This window comes from Syngnathus scovelli, chromosome 10 (assembly GCF_024217435.2).
Source record: "Syngnathus scovelli strain Florida chromosome 10, RoL_Ssco_1.2, whole genome shotgun sequence".
NCBI lineage: Eukaryota > Metazoa > Chordata > Actinopteri > Syngnathiformes > Syngnathidae > Syngnathus > Syngnathus scovelli.
In genome coordinates this window covers 7,657,337-7,676,595 of record NC_090856.1, presented here as the reverse complement: position 1 = coordinate 7,676,595, position 19,259 = coordinate 7,657,337, and the positions used below count along the sequence as shown (strand labels likewise).

Sequence of the window (19,259 nt, the reverse complement as noted above, 5' to 3'; positions counted from 1 at the left end):
AGCGCGCTTCTGCTGCGGTACAATCGGCTTTGCACTCAGCATGTTCGTGGCACACGTTGAAATGTGCAAGCTTGCTGAAAAACAAAACAAAGAGATGTTGACAGTATTTATGAGACATTATTCATCAATGTCCAAAGTGAGATATCTGTAGCGGCACCCAGCGAGAGGTGTTTAGAGTTTAGGAAGTGAAACGACACAAACAAAACATTTAGTTAAATGTTACAGTAATACATTGCCTTACATTTAATGCCACATATTAATAATAATGTTTAGTAGTGACATACTCACAGTGGAACTTGTCCAGGGTGTCTGGCCCAAAGTCAGCTGGGATAAGCTACATGTTACCATGTGACCCTAATGAGGACAAGCGCTGTAGAAAATGGATGGATTATTCCGAAAAAGAAGTAGCCTCAACGAGGATTGCTAAATAGGGTGCCCAGGCGTCCAGATTTGTCTTACGAAAAGAGGCTGGCCAACATTGAATAATCTATCCACACAGTTTCAGTACGGTTTAGCCTCTTGAGGGTCACCCCAATTGACTTTGGACAAACGGCAGACTAAACCCAGGGCTGAATCCTCCGGTCAAAGAGCATAGAAACAGCCAATTGACACGGACACTAAGTGAATTCACAATTTTTTATTAATATAGCACTTTAATACAAAAATCATGAACAGAAAATAGAAACAAAATAAAACATACGTACAATTACAGTAATAAGAAGCAAGATCAAAATAACAGCAATAAATACAAATGCTACGGCTAATAATAATACTAATAAAAAATAATAAAAATAATAAAAATAATAATAGATACTTCAACAGCTGAACCTAAAAAATTCCACCGTCAAAATCTTTAACAGCATTTGAGCTCCCCACTGGCATTACGCAGCAGGCACCTGCCATTTTCTAACGAAAACTTTAAATTTCATGAAGATTTGGCAGTCCTTTGTGTCCTCCAACAACCATGACTTCATGATGCATGAGGCACCAGAACTCATCGAATGACACAGCGGCAGACCACCGCAAGCCGCCAGTCCACAAAAATGCGTGACAGTACGCCGACAGCTCCGAGGCCGCTCAGCCAAATCCAGCTGCTCGACACTAATGACGCGCCGTGAAATATGGAGCCTGGCGCCCGTCAAGAGGACAATCCGAGGAGAAGAGCGTAAGAAGGCATTATCGGGCTTGGGGCCTGTTGAGAATAAACACCATTTGTATCTTTTGTCTATTTATCATGTGCCTGCTGACCTCTCTCCTGCTGATAGCATTTCCATTAGTCCTACTTTACAGTTGAAAAATGCACTTTGAATTTAACAGTGCTACAAACATGTGAGCGTAGTAACAGCATGCTACTGTTTTATTGTCTTCCCCCCCCCCTTATTTTTAAAAACACATTTTGTGTGACTCCATATCCATCTGGGAGGAGAAATGCCAATAAACTGAATATGATTGAGTCAAGGATGAAAATAAAGGACGGTTCGGATGCAACAAAGACATTTTCGAAATGCGCCGTGTTTGAATTAAAATGGAAAACATCGCCTGGGGGTGTTAAAAATATAATCTTGCAGGAAGTGAAAGATGCAGTGAGGTTCAGCTTAAGTGTTCCTTTCATGCAGTCGCTGATATGGTCCCACTTTACATCCCAATGCTACAAACGTTTGCATTTTTCTTTAAATAAATACTAGTCCTGTAAATATGTTTTGCTAAAAATGATGCCAAAAATGATGTTTATGCACAAGTATCATCATTCACTTGACTGGAGTTGACCATATGCATACTGCACATTTTAATGCAAAAATCACGATTGCAGTTTGTTGTGGCTGTTGATAAAAAAAAAAAAAATTCCAAACTTTTTCACTATATATATATATATATATATATATATATATATATATATTTGGTATACCCTGAGTGAAAAAGTATAAGTTGAACACCAAGTTAATATACTCAGTAATTGGAGCAAAATGCACATCTTCTACAACAGCTCTCAGTCTTTCTGGTTTTTTGTTTTCATGGTAATCACGCTTGAAAAGCTCAGCTCACATAGAAAATATGGTCGGGTGATTTCTCTCAGAGCACATCTCATTTCCAATGATTTTGCAACCGGGTGTTTTTATTGCCTCTGCTACAGTGTGTTGCTGTATGGATTCGGAAATGAGTTTAGAAAAATAGTAGCAAGTTTTTGCTCTTATTCCTCTTGGTTGTTTTCCTCAATAAAGCCTACTTGCTAGTCTGTTCTGCGGAACTAAATACTATTTGTCATTGTTCTGAAGCGACGGGTGTTTTGTTTACATGGCGTTTATGATTGCTTTGCAACCATGACAGTGTAAGACAGTTTTTCTTCACACATTGTTTGTTGTTAATCAGTGATACATTTGCGTCTGCTCTGTTCTGGACAGCATAGCCAATTTCCATTATAAGCCCCATTTAACACCTCTGCCAATAACATTCATATAACTGCAATTGGATCGCGACCAGTCCAGTTCAGGGTGCCTCAAAGTCTGATGGGACAGACCCCATCTCACCTGTGACCCAAATGAGGATAAGTGGTAAAGAAAATGTATGGATCCATGGATTTCACACAACAGACACCCCACTACGATGGCTGTGAAAACACAACTCTCATTTTCTGGTGCTAAATCTGTCTGATCACAGTTATGTGTGTGCAATTAAAACTGCTCTTTTTGTTTTATTTATTTTCGTTCCTGAAAATAAATCCCCCCAAATATTACAGAGGCAAGTTTTCATTGAACAACAACAACGCTATGGTTACTGATTGCTGAATAAAGTCCTGCATTGGCCGCTCTTAATTGCTGTGCCAGAGCAGAGACTCATTAGCAAGAGTCTAAGCACTTCTCGCTGTCTGCCTTCCCCCTGCTGTCACTTTTTGGACCAAGTCAGCCGTTCAGGATTTTAAAGTCTACCTCGACTTATTTGCATCCCTGCCAAAGTCTTTTCTCTTTTCCCACTGCGGCGACTGCACTGCAGGTGAGATCACACTTAAAAGGACAAAAAAAGAACCCAACTTCTCAGACTGCATGACCTGCCTCAATTAAGCCAAGTGGCAAGAGAGACCTGATGTGGAAGTCACTGGAATTGAAGGTTGAATTATCTTGAGAATCTCCAAAGGCTTTAATTATTGGACCACTTAATGTGTACTGCAAAGTTCATCTCGATGCGGTAATATTCAATAGTAAGGCTGCCAAAAAGTAAGGACTTAGCTGGTGGGTGAGTGGCAGGGTGCTGATGTGAGTGGGCAATTAGCAGCTTCCGCTCTCCCAGAAGACCTATATGTGGTTCCCATCACAGCGTTGAACTATTTACCAGAACATCACAATCACTACCCCTGTGCATTGTTTCTGGAGCTCAACAGTATTATCAAAGTGATATTTGACTGTCATAAGAAAAATTGAGGAGGAAAAACAGCATGAGTGTTGTCTTCTTCCTCCAATACCCCTGAAAATACCAACAAATGAAACTGCTCTCAAAATGTCTGATGTTATCTCGCTTCATTATCGCAATATATTATATTTTTACTGATGTAGTTCCCGTATTTTGCAGACTATAAGGCGCACCTAAAAAAACCTTAAATTTTCTCAAAAGCTGACAGTGCGCCTTATAGTCCAGTGCGCCTTATATATGGACCCGATTCTAAATTTAAACCGGCCCGAAGCATTGTGTCATAAAATCAATCATAAGTGGCCCGCTGAAGACTATGAATCATGAATCAAAAAAACTATGGATCATTATTTTGTGATTATAAAGTAATTTGTTGCATCTGAAGTTGAAATAAAAAAGATAAAATGGAGAATGATTTGATTTGGATTAAATATCTGACATGATGCAACCTGGCCTGTTTACTGCAGTCACAAACACCAATATCACCCTTCTTATTCATGCAACAATAACAACAATAAAATATTAACATTATTTATACATTGTTATTGTTTTCACAATTTCAAGTTATTATATTGTGATTGCATTAATGGTGCGCCTTATAGTCCGGTGCGCCTTATATATGGACAACGTTTTAAAATGGGCCATTCATTGAAGGTGCGCCTTATAGTCCGGTGTGCCTTATAGTCCGGAAGATACGGTAGTCCCTTCCCTCTTGGGTCATATGATGGAAAATTGGACTCTAATGCTTATATAGAGTAAATATTTTTCATGATGATGCCTGTCTGTCCTCATTGGGATGGCAGGTAAGATAGAACCTGTCCCAGCGGCGTTGGCCAATAGATGGGGTACCCCCTGGACTGCTCACTCACCAATCAATTACAGGGCACAGCCATCCAAATTTGTGTGGAGTTTACATTTATCTTCTCCCCGTGCTTGCATTGGGTTTCCTCCGGGTACTTTGGTTTCCTCCCACAATCGCTTTGCTTGTGTGGTAGGGCAATTGACTACTCCAAATTGTCCATAGGTGTGATTGTAAATGATCTTTTTTGTCTATGTGGGCCGTGCTATTGCCTAGCAACCGGTTCTGGGTGTCCCCTGCCTATTGCCCAAAGCCGGCTGGGATAGGCTCCAACGCGTCTGCGACCCTCGCGAGGATAAGCGGTTTGGAAGATGAATGAATATAGGAGGACGGGTCAATTCAAGCACAAAATCTGAAATTGCCAGACGTGTCAGGACTGAGACCTACCCGAGTATTTTATTCCAGTAACGCCATGTTATGCGTGCATGTATGTGACTTCACGAATGCATTAGATTAATTTTGTATCGTGAATGACTGCATTATATAATATGATATATTATATAATAATATATTATCTAATCTAATAAAAAGTCAAAATTTGATTCAAACCTGGTTCGTTTTGACTGTGGCAAACACTAAATTCTCCACTGTGCCATCCCGATTGGAACACACAAATGAAAGTAACCTCACATTTTTACAATTCCATCATCGACTGCCATTTATTAGTATCAAACCACTGCTACAAAATTACATCAAACATGATGAAAATGGACTTGCATACGTGCTATACTGTACACAATGTAAGCTTTAAATCAATTAAAGTACATGTATTTTCTCATATTTGGGACAAATATCAATATATATTCATATATTTAAATATATATTTATATATATAGGTATAGGTATATCAATGCCACTTATATCATTCCAGTGATTTAGAGCCTATAAATATACAAACGGCATCTAAAGGACCTTCAAACACATTTGAGTAAACATTTCCATTCTTCAATTTCTTTAGTAATACCATCATATCCTCACCATTAAATACTTTGATTGATCATATCATATCATATGGTGCCCTCAGAAAGTCCATCCACAATTTTTGAACAAACATCTTTAAATGCATACTTGTGTGTGCGCAAAACAGTAAACCAAATAAATACATACAATATGATCCATTTGTGTAGGAGAGCTGGGGTGGGGGACTTTTTCCGAGCAGGCCCTCAGAGGGCCATCATAAATGTATGAAAAAAAACCGATCCAAATGATTATTACTAGATTTTACGAGCATTTGTGTGTTACACTTTTGGGGGCTTTTTATAACAGTTCTTCTGTTCCTTTGTTTGCTTTCAGAATTGCATGTCCGGCCGTATGAAAAGCTCTCGTGGGCCAAATGTTATCTTCTCCACCCCTGCTTTCGACCAAGAATAAAATGAGGCTACAAAGAAGTGACGTGTGGTGCCATTGTGAGCATTGCGAACAATCCCAAAAAGCACCATTACATTGACTGTCACTCATTTTCTTCCAAATTGGCTTTAACAGCCTGATCCACAGCAGGCAAAGTAAAGAGGCCTCACTTGACAAACATCCTCTCCAGCAACGGCACCTGCCACACTAGTATACATCCTTGAGCCAGAAATGAATTGGAAGTTTGGAAGTGGGCAAAGCACATTTTGTTTTCCGTGTGTTTGACGGAAGGACTACTTCCAGCCTGCCGTGTGATAAACACGTCCGCTAAGTGAATGCGAGTGTGTTTTTGTTGTCTTTTTGATACTCAGTATGCTGCTCAGGGAAGTGCAATGTGGCTGCTGCAGAGAGTCAGGCAGCGGAATGCAACAATATATATCCCCAAATGAAAATTACAAAGGGTTGCTAGGTAGTTTCACTAACAGCGCAGCCAACCCCCCTCCGTAAAATGAAAACAAAATCCAATCAATAATAATCGAATCAATATAAATAATGGAGAACAGGACCATGCAGCTGGACATTGCCTAATTCCTGCAAGACAACGTAGATTTGAATCACCTTGAAGTGAGCAGTAGGGGCATTACATGAATGTTAGATATGTGTACGCATTTTAATTCTATGAAGAAACAAAGACCACACTGACAAAAAAAAAGTGTGTGTGTGTTGTTCTCAGACAGTTGTTTAAAACCAAACTATAATAATAATACTTTTTTAAATTTGTGTTTCGTGTGGCCTTAACACTTTTTGTAAATGGGGCACATTCTGCGCACTTGAGTGCACTCTCACCTCCCCATATCGTAACTCACACCTAACTAGATGCATTCTGACTGGAAGAAGTGTTGCTCCTGATTGTTGAAATCTACTGCCTCCAAGGATCATTGCTTATTCTATTTTTTCTGAAGCTGCACGGAAGCTAACTGTCAGGTAGAGTGTGACCTTAAACAGACAGAAATGTGCGCCAACTTAGTTGAACCCTGCATATCTTACATTGAAGGCAAAAGATACTCTGCTTAGTATTTGGAGTGTGGAAAATCAAAATGAATTTTGTATAAGAGCAATTTTCTCTCTTCTTTGGCTCCATTAAGTGATTTTGTTTGGTGCTCAAATGTCAATATGAAGCAAGTTTCTGGCTAAAGTAAAACTACAGATGGATGTAAAAAAAATATGGATGTAAAAAAATAATGGTAGCAACGGCATACAATAATTTTAGTTTGGACTGTAGTGAGAAGTAAGTTTTGAAGCCTTGTTTATTTCTCCAAGCAGTAGTATGGTTCCGTTTTTTTTTTTTTTTTTTTGAGTTTCCATTGTCAAAAGCTAATAAATAAGTTTTACCAACCCACTTTTCAGCATAATGTGGTAGGGTAGTGCAGGGTGGAGCTAGGCACACTACTGTCCATTGATTGGTTGACAGAGCCAATGGGAAGCAAACAGAAAGCGGCTCTGAAGAAAACCCTGTTGAATAATAACTTTTAGACGCTTGCTTGAGAATTTTTTAGGGAGCAAGTCGGCACCGAGCGCTATTATATTTTATGGAATCTAAATGTTCTACGCTGCTGTTTCAATATGTACTGTTTCATAAGAAGAATATTGCTACCCCGGAGTTATGCTACATCATCTGTACTTGTCTTAACTTGCCAAAGCTGGCGTAACGTTGGGCTCCTTTTGACAGCAAGCTAGTGGCGATAGAATCAATAGCACCTCCACCCAATTGGTTAAATTCTGAAGATCAATTTAGAAATTAATTTGCTTATCCATGTGAAACAATACTGCTTGATGTAAATGGGGCTAAAATGAAAGGTCAACTTTCGTCATTGCGGTGTTTGACAAAATACTTGAAGGCACATTCAGTACAGTACTTCTGGGATCCCGGGAGTGGCTGGTGTGCATTCGAACGGATCAGTTGGATGCCGATCTATGGAGATGGCTCATTTTAAAGTTGAAGTTGGGGCTGCATTTTGATGTCAGTAGGGAGGTGAGGGAGTGAGCTTTCAGCTTGTAAATCAACATTTTAATTTAGACTGGAGATCATCATGAAAAAGCCTGTTGGAGCACACAGGGAGTTCAACATCATGTGATCGTAGTTTGTGCAAACAAAATACAATCCGAGCCACCCCTCGATGCATTCCGGGATGAAATGAACCGTGTTTTATGTTTGTAAATATGCCAGAAGATTTAGCGAGCAACGGCGCAGTCAATAATGACGGCAGGCGCAAAAGCAGGATAATCCTATATGCTGCGTGCACCGTGGCATCTGGCCATCTGGGCTCAGCTGAGTATTTGCGCAACGTGTTCGAGGGCCAACAAATATGCATGATATACCAGGATAATCATAACTCAGCAGCTACGCTGGGACTAACCCATCTGAGCGTTCATGAACTCACATATGGGTTTAAGTGTCGGGATGTGAAGGCTTTTATTGCAAATAAAATTGAATTAATAAAAGGGAATTGTTTATAGCATTTCTACTCCCAAAATATTCAAAATCCTGTACATTTGATGAGGAATATAGTGGTGCCCTGAGATACGAGTTTTATTCATTACATGACCACACTCGAAACTCAAAGTGGTCATATTTCAAATCATCTTTGCCCATTAAAATACATGGAAATGCCATCAATTGGTTCCAGCCTCCCCCAAAACAAAACAAATGAGGAAAATAGTACTCTATAATGTACTTTATAAAAACAGAGTAACAACATAAATACATTTTGGCCTGAGTGCCTTGACCACTGGGCGACAATATAGTACTATCAGTGCTTTACTAATCAATCATTATTCATTTTCGCGGAGGATAGAGAATCGCCCATATGCCTGTGAGTATTGTTATATTGTCAGTCTACATGTGTTGCACAGTATGTGTTCAAATATGCATTCTTTGAAATACTATCACATAGATGCTATTTATGAAGCACATCTATGACGTTTGCTATTATTCGTTAGCATTAAGTTAGCGGGGGATCCTCCCATATGCGATCTCTTCTCAAGGTTTCTTATTTTTCCCCAGTAGGGGTTTTTGAGTTTTGTCTTGCCCTCCTGGGAGTTAATATCAGGGGATGTTGAAATTAATTGTCAATTTTGCATATGAGAAGCTCTTTGAGACTTGTCTGTGATTTAGGGGTATGTAAATAAACTTGACTTGACAAATGTGTAAGTCAGGTCACTCGTATCTCAAGGCACCGCTTTACCAGCAGGTGATTACTGCCAACAAAATTTCAGGTAGTCATCAAATACGCCACAAAAACCCACAGAATAAATGATAGGCGACTGTGATTAGAAATAAATAAATATATCAAAAAACAAAATGCCTGATGTTTCATGTGGACATGCATCACAAGCACACTCTCTGCACGTCAAACACTCAAGTGTGTGAAAACTAGGACTACACACACTGGCTCTAAAGATACGCATGTATCTACATTTTCTCCAGATATACACACACATCGAGTCTGCTCTAGAATACTGTTATATTGGTGCACACCCTCTCCCCACTTCAAAAAGGAATTCAATTGCTTGCAAACATTTGTTCTTTTACTCAACAAATAAACCCCCGGACAGTCATGACACCTCAATCAATGCCACAATGTGTCCATTCAATTCAAATCAAATAAGCGTCACATGACCTGTTGTTTTCAAATGTACTTTTATACATTGTTTTTATAAAGGAAGTGAATAAATATACTCCTCACTCATTGTAGCTGAACATTTAAACAAGACCATATGGTGCAGATTTTTTCTTTTTCTTCTCTTTTTTTTTGTTCCTTTTTTTTAAGAATTTGTTAAACAAGCCAACAATAAAAATAAATCACCACAAAACCAAACGTAGAAGCAATTACAGTGTTTGTGCTTTAAAGTCTTTTAACTGCCATGGCTATTTCGCTAGAAGACTTGCAGTTTCAAGTTCATGTGAGCATACTGGGAGTTTGACACAACGACAACTCAATAAATGTTCTTTTCACTTTGCTCCCAATTAACTGATTTGGACTATTTGTTGGGATGGAACATTCAATAATACAGTACGTCAAACAAACAACTAGTGGCTTGTCTAAATGTCCTTCAGTGAGTATGTTACTATTAAGGCATTACAGTATCTTCTTACATTGTAGACAAATTGATAGATACTGGAGGATGATTATGCCATATACTGAAAGTCAGAAGTCACCAGGCGTAGTTTAAAAAAAACAAAAAAGAAACAATATGTCACGCTTGGAATAGTTTGATCGCTATGTTATGGATGATTCAAGCTATGCAGTTTTTAGCTTTTAGTATGGCAAATACTTAGGTTAAAAAGTGAGGAAATTTTAATGATAAATATTTTTCTAGAAGTCACTTGTAATAAGGGAACATTTCCTGTCAGGTTTAATCTTATTTATGAAAAATGTGTGGAAAACAGTTAGTTGCTTACTAATTAAAGAGAACAGGGAAAATTGGTAAACAAAATTGTAGTACCAACTTGTCAAATCACGACAAAGCCGTGTTTTCTTACTGCACACGATGCAGTAGTTGGACGTCTCACACAGCTATGGCGGTGCCCACTAACACACGATATAAATTAGATTAGCCTGTATTTATTGGTAATATTAGAAACTGCCTTTTCATACAACCGCTGATGCAAGTTAAGTTGTATGGTTTTTTTTTTATAATCTGTACACTATATATATGATTAGTCCTGCCCAAAAAAGGCTGTTTCTATCAAAGAACCCATTCACACACACAGTATCATTTTTTTTTTTGTTTTTGCTGAAAGGTTTTGGGGTCATAATTCATCAATTCTAAATGATGTCATTCCAATTTCCCGTCAGTCTCGAAAGCAGCAGTTAGGGTAACGATTTAAAATGCAACAACACTGTAAGGTAACCATCTTTTGAAATGTTTCTTTTGTAAAAGAAAGAGGAGTTAAACACTCCCAAAATGCAAACAACTACTAAACCTCCAAGATGCAAGCAAAGCACGTGAGCTTGGCGTTTTCCTCTCAACTGAAACAGCGCTTTATCAAATGTGATGAGTATTCATATCTGCAAGGGGAAGTAAGGGCATCATCTGTATGTACATGTCATCTGATTAGTATAGTCCAAAAAAAATGTGTTTGCTAAGATTAAGATATGTTACAGGTGACTTCTACTTTGACTACGTGATTAAAGATGTTCAGCAGGCACAGTGACTAAAAGAAAATCAAATGAGGCGACTACTGCTTTTGATTTTTTTCTTTGTCGTCAAGTGAGCTTTTTCTTCCTTTCAGCAACCCACAATAAATTAAAATAAACATTATGTTAATCATTTGCACTGAAAGAATTGGCACAGTTATTTCGTTATAGTCATGAGATAGATGCCAAGTGAGTGAAGCTGAGCGTTTGATATGATTGGACGCCAGGGGCTGAACAATCGAAAAATAAAAATGCAAAGAAAGAAAACAACAAATTGTATTTACATGATGTTCACCATGACTAAAACTGAAAAATAATGATTATTTTGCCCTCTTTGCCTTGCTTCCCGATTGGAATCCGGTTGTGGGCGATGCCGCCAAAGACCTGTAAATGCTCTCGACAGTCACTTTGCTTGCCGCTCCGCCGCTAGTACGCCGCCATCAAGGTGGTCAGAGCCAGAACCAGGTACCGGCAGGCCATCGGGACGTGCGCACTACCTGTGCTCCCGTAGGGTGCAGTGTTAGGGGCTGTGGGTGGGAAACACGACAAGATTAGTTGAAGTAGCGCCGTCCCTCACTTGGGAGCAAACTCAACACTGACACGTGTGAATGGCACCATTGATTCCTGTTTTCAGTTGGTGTTGTCATACTTTGAGTTATTTGACACGAGTTGATTTCTCTTACGAACAAGTTGAATAATACCAAATATTTATTTCTAATGACTTAGGCAGAAGAGAATCACAACTGAACACAAAGTGCATGTTTCATCTAAATGAAAAAACAAACCTGTGCCTTTCAAAACCCATTTTATGGAAATATTTTCAAATCTGTGCAGATTTAGACTTTGAACACTTATCAAAGCAGAGAAAGAGTAATTAAAAAGAGATGTACACATGAATCCCAATTAGCCTCATTTATTTTTTTGTAAGGCACAGAAATTGTTTTATCTTCAATGAAATGTACTTAAGGTTTTGTTTGAGTTCATTGAAAATATTAATCAGTCTTCTCAAATAAAGTAACATTCACAAGTTTAGTGATGAAATCATGATTAAATCATGCTGAGTAAATATGATTATACTACTGGTAGACAAATTGTACTTAAACTAAAAAAAACAGCCTGCGTTTGTCAATAATAAAAGCGATTATCAAATGTGACAAAACTAATCTGTTATCACAGCATGTCTCAACTTGAACATTAATAATGTGGGACAAATTTTGTTCATGCTCTGATGATTACTTGGATAATATGATCATCAAAGATGAAAACATACACGGGGTAAAAATGGCAAAATAACAGCTCTCAAGTCATTAATATATCACCTGCTCATCAAATTTGTCAATACGATCATTTTGAATCGTGATGTTTAAGTGATTGAATAACAGCAGAGCTTTAGATGTGAGAAAAGAATTTGTTTTGTTGGTGTGACCATCATCCACCGTAATACGAGCACGCCTCTCACGGGAGCTGTTTCAGTCCGGCAACGTTTCATTGGGAGGGGCTACTCCTCAATTCCAACTTACTCTTTTACCTAGCTCAATAAAGTGCACAGGCTCGCACACAAAGCATGTCGAGGCAGTGCACACAAGCCTCGTTCCACCTGGGGAAATCATGTGGTGCAACGCCCATACCAGCAGGGTGCCTCTATTTACACGCCAATATAATTAGTTTGATGTAACGTTTTTCATGTGGACCTCACGCTGTACAAACACTCACCAGCCAAATGACAAGCATAAAAGTACACACATCCAATTAGTAGCCGATACACATGACACAAACCGTAACTGCACTTTTCACTCCAGTAGTGTTGTTTTGACAAAGACATACGATAAATGCGATTCTTAGCCAACACAAGAGCTTAGTTTGGGCAATGGCAGGCAGAGAACAAAGTGACATCTGTCCTATCATCACCTGACAGCCCTGCTTCTACCTGGTATTTTCACACATTATTTGCTACTATTGAAGTTGTTTAGCTATTAAGGAGAAAACCCCACTGACAGGCAGAGAGAGTGGGGAAGCATCAGTTTGAGATGTCCAAATGAGAGCACAATTTGGTGACGTGTGGCTCTTATGTTTCCTTTTGTCTTTCTAGTTCTATCTTTGTCTCATTTTTCTTTCTTTCCAGCTCGCTCTCCTCTGCTCTCTTCCCCAATCGACAGTACAGGATAATGACACAGTTTTCGGCGAGTGAGCTGAGAAAAGGTTTCCATGGCAACAGCTCCTGTCCTGCTCAGCCAGCCCAGTGTTTGCTGGAGTCTGAGAGCTCGGCATTGTGCTCCAGCCACACCACAGCGACATCATTTAGACCATTTTCCCTCTTTTCTTTCTATATGCAGTTATTATCAGCGGCTTGCTAATATTTAATTTGCATAAAAACAGGAGAAGCCACACAATATAGGAAATGTACGTAGGTAGAAGGCTTGTCAGAGTTACTCGGTCCCTGTCTGCACAGTGTTTGACTTTAGCTTATTATCGCTTTGTGTCACTGTGGAAATTTTTTTTTTTTTTAAAAACTCCATTGTTTCCACTGTGTGGGCTTTAACTTGCCATTCTAATTAACTCCCAAACCTGGAACTGCCTTGCAACACCATTATACTGTGCTTATTAACATGAAGGCAAAAGAAAGGGAGAGGAAGTGTGTGTGTGTGTGTGTGTGTGTGTGCATGCCGAAGGGGGGGGGGGGGGGGGGGGGGGGGGGGGGGGGACAGATGCAAGGAAGACGTGGAATCAAAAGAAACGAGAGTGGCGAAAGAAGACAGTGATTGAAGTGAAGCTCTTTTGTGGCTCCAATTTAATTGCTATGTACATCAGCAGCCGGCTACAATAAAGCATCAGACTGTGAGACAATATATGATAAAGAAACCAACAAGGTGCACGAGCGGCGGGAAGACAAACGGCACTCCAAAGGGGGACGAGAGCTCAAAAATGAGCGGGGATGAAAGCAATATGCTTCAATTACTGTTTTGCAACACATTGGCAATAAAAAGCCTCCACATTGCAAGAGACAAAGTCATGAAAAACAAAAACTGCTTCCGTGTGGTCGTTCCGGATCGCAGCCATCAGTTATAGTCCTGGGAATATTGAGCAGACCCTCTCTCCTTGTCTTCCCTGCCTTATCCTTCCAAATCTCCACCGACAGCAGTTTTGTCACCCACATATCATATGTACAACAAATGTTAGGGCCATGAACCTCACTCGCTATCGACTCAGACAATGAATCATACTAAAATATGCAACAGTGACACTCTATTTGGACTTTGTGTATACTACCGTCTGTTTGTGTGTGTGTGTTGCACAAAAGGAATACGCATGTGTGAGAATTATTCACCAAGGAAAATATTTTTCTTGAATCGCCTTCCAATTTAATTGTCGTCATCTCTCAATTGAGTCGTCTTTCTTAGGGACAACATGCATAGCCAATTCAAGACAGATGAGTTAATGCTTTTCTTTGGGTAAATATTTTTTGAAATTGAAATGTCATCAAAGCCCCTCCTAGAGTCTACTTTCTTCATGGGCATAGTGGCATAGCTTCTGTGGATGTCGTACTCATTTTTTGTCTTTGCCTTGCATAGAAAAATGGAAACGTTGCATGGCCATAAACGAAGAAGCTAATAAAATAGATACCACACCAGCATTCCCAAACAATTTCTGGCAATCTCCCATCTTCTCTTCACTCTTTTGAAACCTTCTAAATTTTAGGTTTGCTGACAGAAATTCTCAAACCTCCTTTTCCTGTGTACCATACCAATAATTACAAGAAGAATCAATGAGACTCTCTGGTGCGGTTGTATTGGATTGTGTTTTGAGTTTCAGTCCTTTTATTGTTGAGTGATGATTCATCCCTCGACTCGGTCTAATCCCCCAAGCAGGTCGTTAGGAACGACGCGTGGACAGGCAGCCAGCCAGCCAGCCAGGGAGGCAGCAACCCACTCTCCCAAAGGACGCTGCTTCAGATGGGCTCCAAAGGGAGGAGCTCGGTGTCCTTGACCATCAAGTCTGTGGCCTGTGGCTCTATCCTCACGGCTCCTCAAAGTTCCCACATGTGATCCTGTTCACGCAGGTAGTATAGTAGGTTCAATCCCTCCAGATGCAAAAATCATGGCAACCATCAAGAGTATCTTCAATGTACTGAAAAAGCAACGGTAAGATGGTGGGTCAATGAACTTTCAGGACAGTTAGTGGCGGTATCATCCGCCCTCATAGAGGGTGCCATCCATTTTCTTTTCACAAGCTTTGCTTAAGGCAATTTTTCAATACCATTGTTCCAACAAGCAGCATGAGGAGTGTCAACCATGAGTATCACGTTGCATTCTAGTCAGTCAGAGTCCATGGTAACTGGACTCACCGACCCATGAGTCTAATCATTTCTACTCCTGTTCTTGTTCAAGGTGAGCAGCTTTGATGTTCGAGATTCATCACCAATCACCACCATAACCAAGATCACCCCACACAGTAATTCCTCAGAGCCCTCATTCACATGCACCTTCAAGCTCATTAGCCCCTCCAATCGTTTGCATTACAGCAAGTAATGAAAAGCCTCCATTATCAAAATAGCCTTCAGAGATCATTTAGCTGCCTCACAGCAACGCCGCTCCCTGCACATCATGGTACCTGACTCGGAGCATTTACACCCAACAGAATGCTTTTTTGGTTTGAAACTTGAATGGCCACTCTCAGTTGTTGTCTCGGAATGAGCAAAAGAAGGGTCACTAGATAGCTGGATAGCGGGGGGGCCTCTGATTGAAGGGTTGCCTTGGCTGTCAGCTTGACTCAATCAATCAATGAATCCGTGGGGTACCTGGACACATGACGGAATCTCATTCAGGATGGCATTTCCGGGGTATTCCTTACAGATTGCCCTCCTTGTCAGGATGGATTGACCCCTTGCTTGACTCTTCTGTCTTAAGCAGGGGCTATTTGTATGCTTTAACAGACAGCCCAGTTATCAGAGGAGAGAACTGGAATACCCGAGTGCTCTGCTCTTATGTTTATTGCACCCATCTGTTCAACTCTTGATGTCTGGATTTGGGAAGCCTGCAAATCATGCATTTCACAAGCATGTCTCCTGGGTAAATCTTTGTTTTAAAAAGATATTTTATTATTTCCCCCCCAACACCTAGAGGGTAAATATTCCAGGAATAAACAGAAAGAGTTGAATTTTTAATCACAGTGGATGTTTCAAAAAGTATAATTATTCAACGACTTTGACTGCTCCCTCTAAATCTGTTTAATGTTTGAGGCTTAATAAAGTGCACTAGGAGACAAACAAATGGTGTCAGCATGCAGCAAATTCCCACAGCTCACCCCAACTCTCTCTAATAATCCCCCTCTAATATTTGGGTCTCTCATGCCCACTCTCGCTAATAATTCCCCTGCCCCCTCTCATCGTTAATTCTTATCAAGTGTTTATTTCTGTCTACAGACACAAAGATTTTGCCGAGTCAGTGCTGTGGCCCCCACTGTGATGACAGTGATAGTCTGGGCCGCTCATGAGCAACCCATGCTAGTAACATTCCCATCAATACAGCCTGATACCATCTGATCTCCAGCCAGGAAGCAAGCTCATCTTCCTGCCCTTCATTTCATCTATTACCTTCTGTATGTTCCCAAAACAACAATCCCTGCTGTTATGTATGTAGGATTATGATAACACAGCTCGTTGTTATCATTCCCCATGATGGAGCCGATAACTGGAGGGCTACGTGTATTTTAGTCCCGATTGATCTAAGATAAACTTATCGCTGCCAACCGCCTGGTTATCACTATCTCACCTGAGGCTACTTGAACAGGACTTGATTTCACTTCACGTCGAGCTCAGTCACGCCGAGCTGTAGCTTAAACTCGATTGGCTAGCCCTACTGTTTTTGCCTACGCTGAGCCGGTCATTGATCTCAAATGGATCTGTGGTTTACAGGAATTGTTGGACCAAAAAAAGACTACATCAATTGGCAGGTGATTAGCATGAGCAGTGGATTATGTCTTGCAGTTGCATTGCATGAGGGTGTAAGAAGGCAAGTCACAACTCAATAGAGGCACACGCCATATGTGCAAGCAAATTATTCCTAACTCCGCGCTTTGGATAGGGCACGCCCATGGGCTTCGACAGTGTCACACTTGAAGTATTTCTTTATTAAACAAACACAGAACCAGAGGCAGTGAACACAATGCAGTTCCTTCTCCCCACTCGCTTTCCTCCTGCCTGCCTGGCTGCCTGAGGTCCAGATAAAAGCTTTAGTCTCCTAAAGAGAGCAACATTGATTCAAGAGCGTTTCCAAATCTGCCTCTCACACCATTACTACGGTCTGTTTTGGTGAGAGTACAAATATCTCTTTCAAATTCACATTTCAGTACTAAAAAAAAAAAAACTTCAGATCTGCTGCAATGTCAAGAAAAGTATGATAAAGTAATCTGCAAGAGTACATAAGGCCAAGTAAATTGCACTTGAACCTCTTGACACTTTTGACAATTATGTGCGTACATTTTTGTGAAGGGTACAACTCGTCTTAGCTGAACGAGATGACTCATTTCGGAGCTGTTGACGGCCTTCTATCTGAGAATTTTATTTATTTATTTATTTTAGACAAGGAGTTTTTAAAAGACCGCACCTGGATGAAGGAAACCTGAGCTGTGGCTTTTAATACAGTATTTTGGACAAAAATAATTTCTAAAGAGAATAGAACACGACAATGTATCCAGTCTATAAGTAGTAATTAATTGTATATATATATATATATATATATATATATATATATATATATATATATATATATATATATATATATATATATATATATATAACTCAAATTCTTTTATGAAAATATTTGCCAAAATGTCATAACATTTGGTAATCAAATAACATTTTGGGGAGGCACGGTGTCACGCTGCTTAGCATGTTAAGAGTATGTGGGTTCGATTCCACCACCGGCCCTCCCAGTATGGAGTTTGCATGTTCTCCCCATGTCCGCGTGGGTTTTCTCCGGGCACTCTGGTTTCCTCCCACATTCCAAAAACATGTTTGGTAGGCCAATTGAGCACTCCCAATTGCCCGTAAGTGTGAGTGCGAGTGTGGATGGTTGTTCGTCTTTGTGTGCGATTGGCTGGCAACCGGTTCAGGGTGTACTGCCCGATGACTGCTGGGATAGGCTCCAGCACGCCCGCGACCCCCGTGGGGACAAGCTGTATAAAAAAATGGATGGATGGATAACATTTTGGCATAAAATTAAAACCACAAAATCAGCATAGGTGATGTCATGTGAAACATGAGTTTAAAATATAGTACAAGACCTTAATCAATATAATATTCATGTAGTTTTTGCTTTAATGTGGCAATATTTTTCCCAAGTTACAATGCAGTACAATATGGTAAGGTCTTGTGCAATGTCATGCATGACTAAGGTTTGAATTTGCCAGTTTAAACGGTGCATTTTACTAATTAGATTCATTTATTTATGTAATTACAAATTAGCCTCGGGTGGAATCCTGCTTTAGAGGTTCCACTGTCTCGAACAATGAGAAAAGTGCACGTTTCAAGGTGATTAGACACATCAATGCAGGAAAAAACAGGTGTATTTGAAAGTTAAGTATGATATACAGTACAAGCTAATTCAATCTGCTCAAAGTGCATTTTGTATAATGGCTTCAAAGTGCTGAGCTGTGTGCTCTTTGTGCAATGACAATAATGTTTAGCCGCTAAACTTTAGCGTAACAGAAAAGTACTGATGATCATCTTACTCTGAAAGGTGTCAAACTGATCAGAGAAGAAAAGGAAAATAGTCTTAGTTACATATAATCTGTCGAGAAATTAATGCTCAGAGCAGCACAGACAATTCAGTAAAACATGTTTAGTTAAAAATCTAGAATCTAAGTATTGAGTTGGGATAACAATGCTAATTTATTCAGCAAATTGCACACAAAAAAAATCAACATGTCATAAAGGTAAATATTCTTGACGGCGTTATAAATCATTTTTTGAACTTCTAATTTAAAATACTTTAACTGTAGGCTTGGTCTGATCTGAAACAAAAAGTTCCTCGTCAACTCAACCCACATCAATCTGCTCAATGTCATATCAAAGCGAACACACACACCACTGAGATCCGTCCAAAGCGAGGCAAGTTGAACAATAATAGAATGTCTTTGATATTTCTCTGTGATGTCAAAGTCTTCTAGCGGTGAAAGGCACATTCCCTCGTATTCTGCTGTTTCATGTTGGTTTGCAGATCTGTGGCTGGGGGCCCACTGGGAGCCACCCACCATCAAAAAGATCTCGCCATGTTATATGGCTTTAGCAATAACAAAATGGCTTAATCCGCTAGTCTGCTTTCAAGTGACACGGTGCAGGATTTCTCAGTTCCAATTAATTAAAAGTCAAAGGTGGCAGACCTATGAGGGGCTTGTAAGATGCTCAAACGTGTTAACGCAGATGAGGGAAAATGAAGAAATGCAAGGTGGGTTTC

General features: G+C 39.9%; 1 protein-coding gene across 2 annotated transcripts in view; it reads right to left on the bottom strand.

The window, feature by feature from the left end:
- Positions 1–4,903: 4,903 nt before the first annotated feature.
- negr1 (neuronal growth regulator 1) overlaps positions 4,904–19,259 on the bottom strand; it is a 92,149-nt gene continuing 77,793 nt past the window's right edge. For both annotated transcript variants that reach the window (XM_049732207.2, XM_049732209.2), the window contains one exon: positions 4,904–11,333. In XM_049732207.2, the coding sequence (XP_049588164.1) occupies positions 11,233–11,333 (101 nt within the window). In that variant the 3' untranslated portion in view covers positions 4,904–11,232. The remainder of the gene's footprint in view (positions 11,334–19,259) is intronic.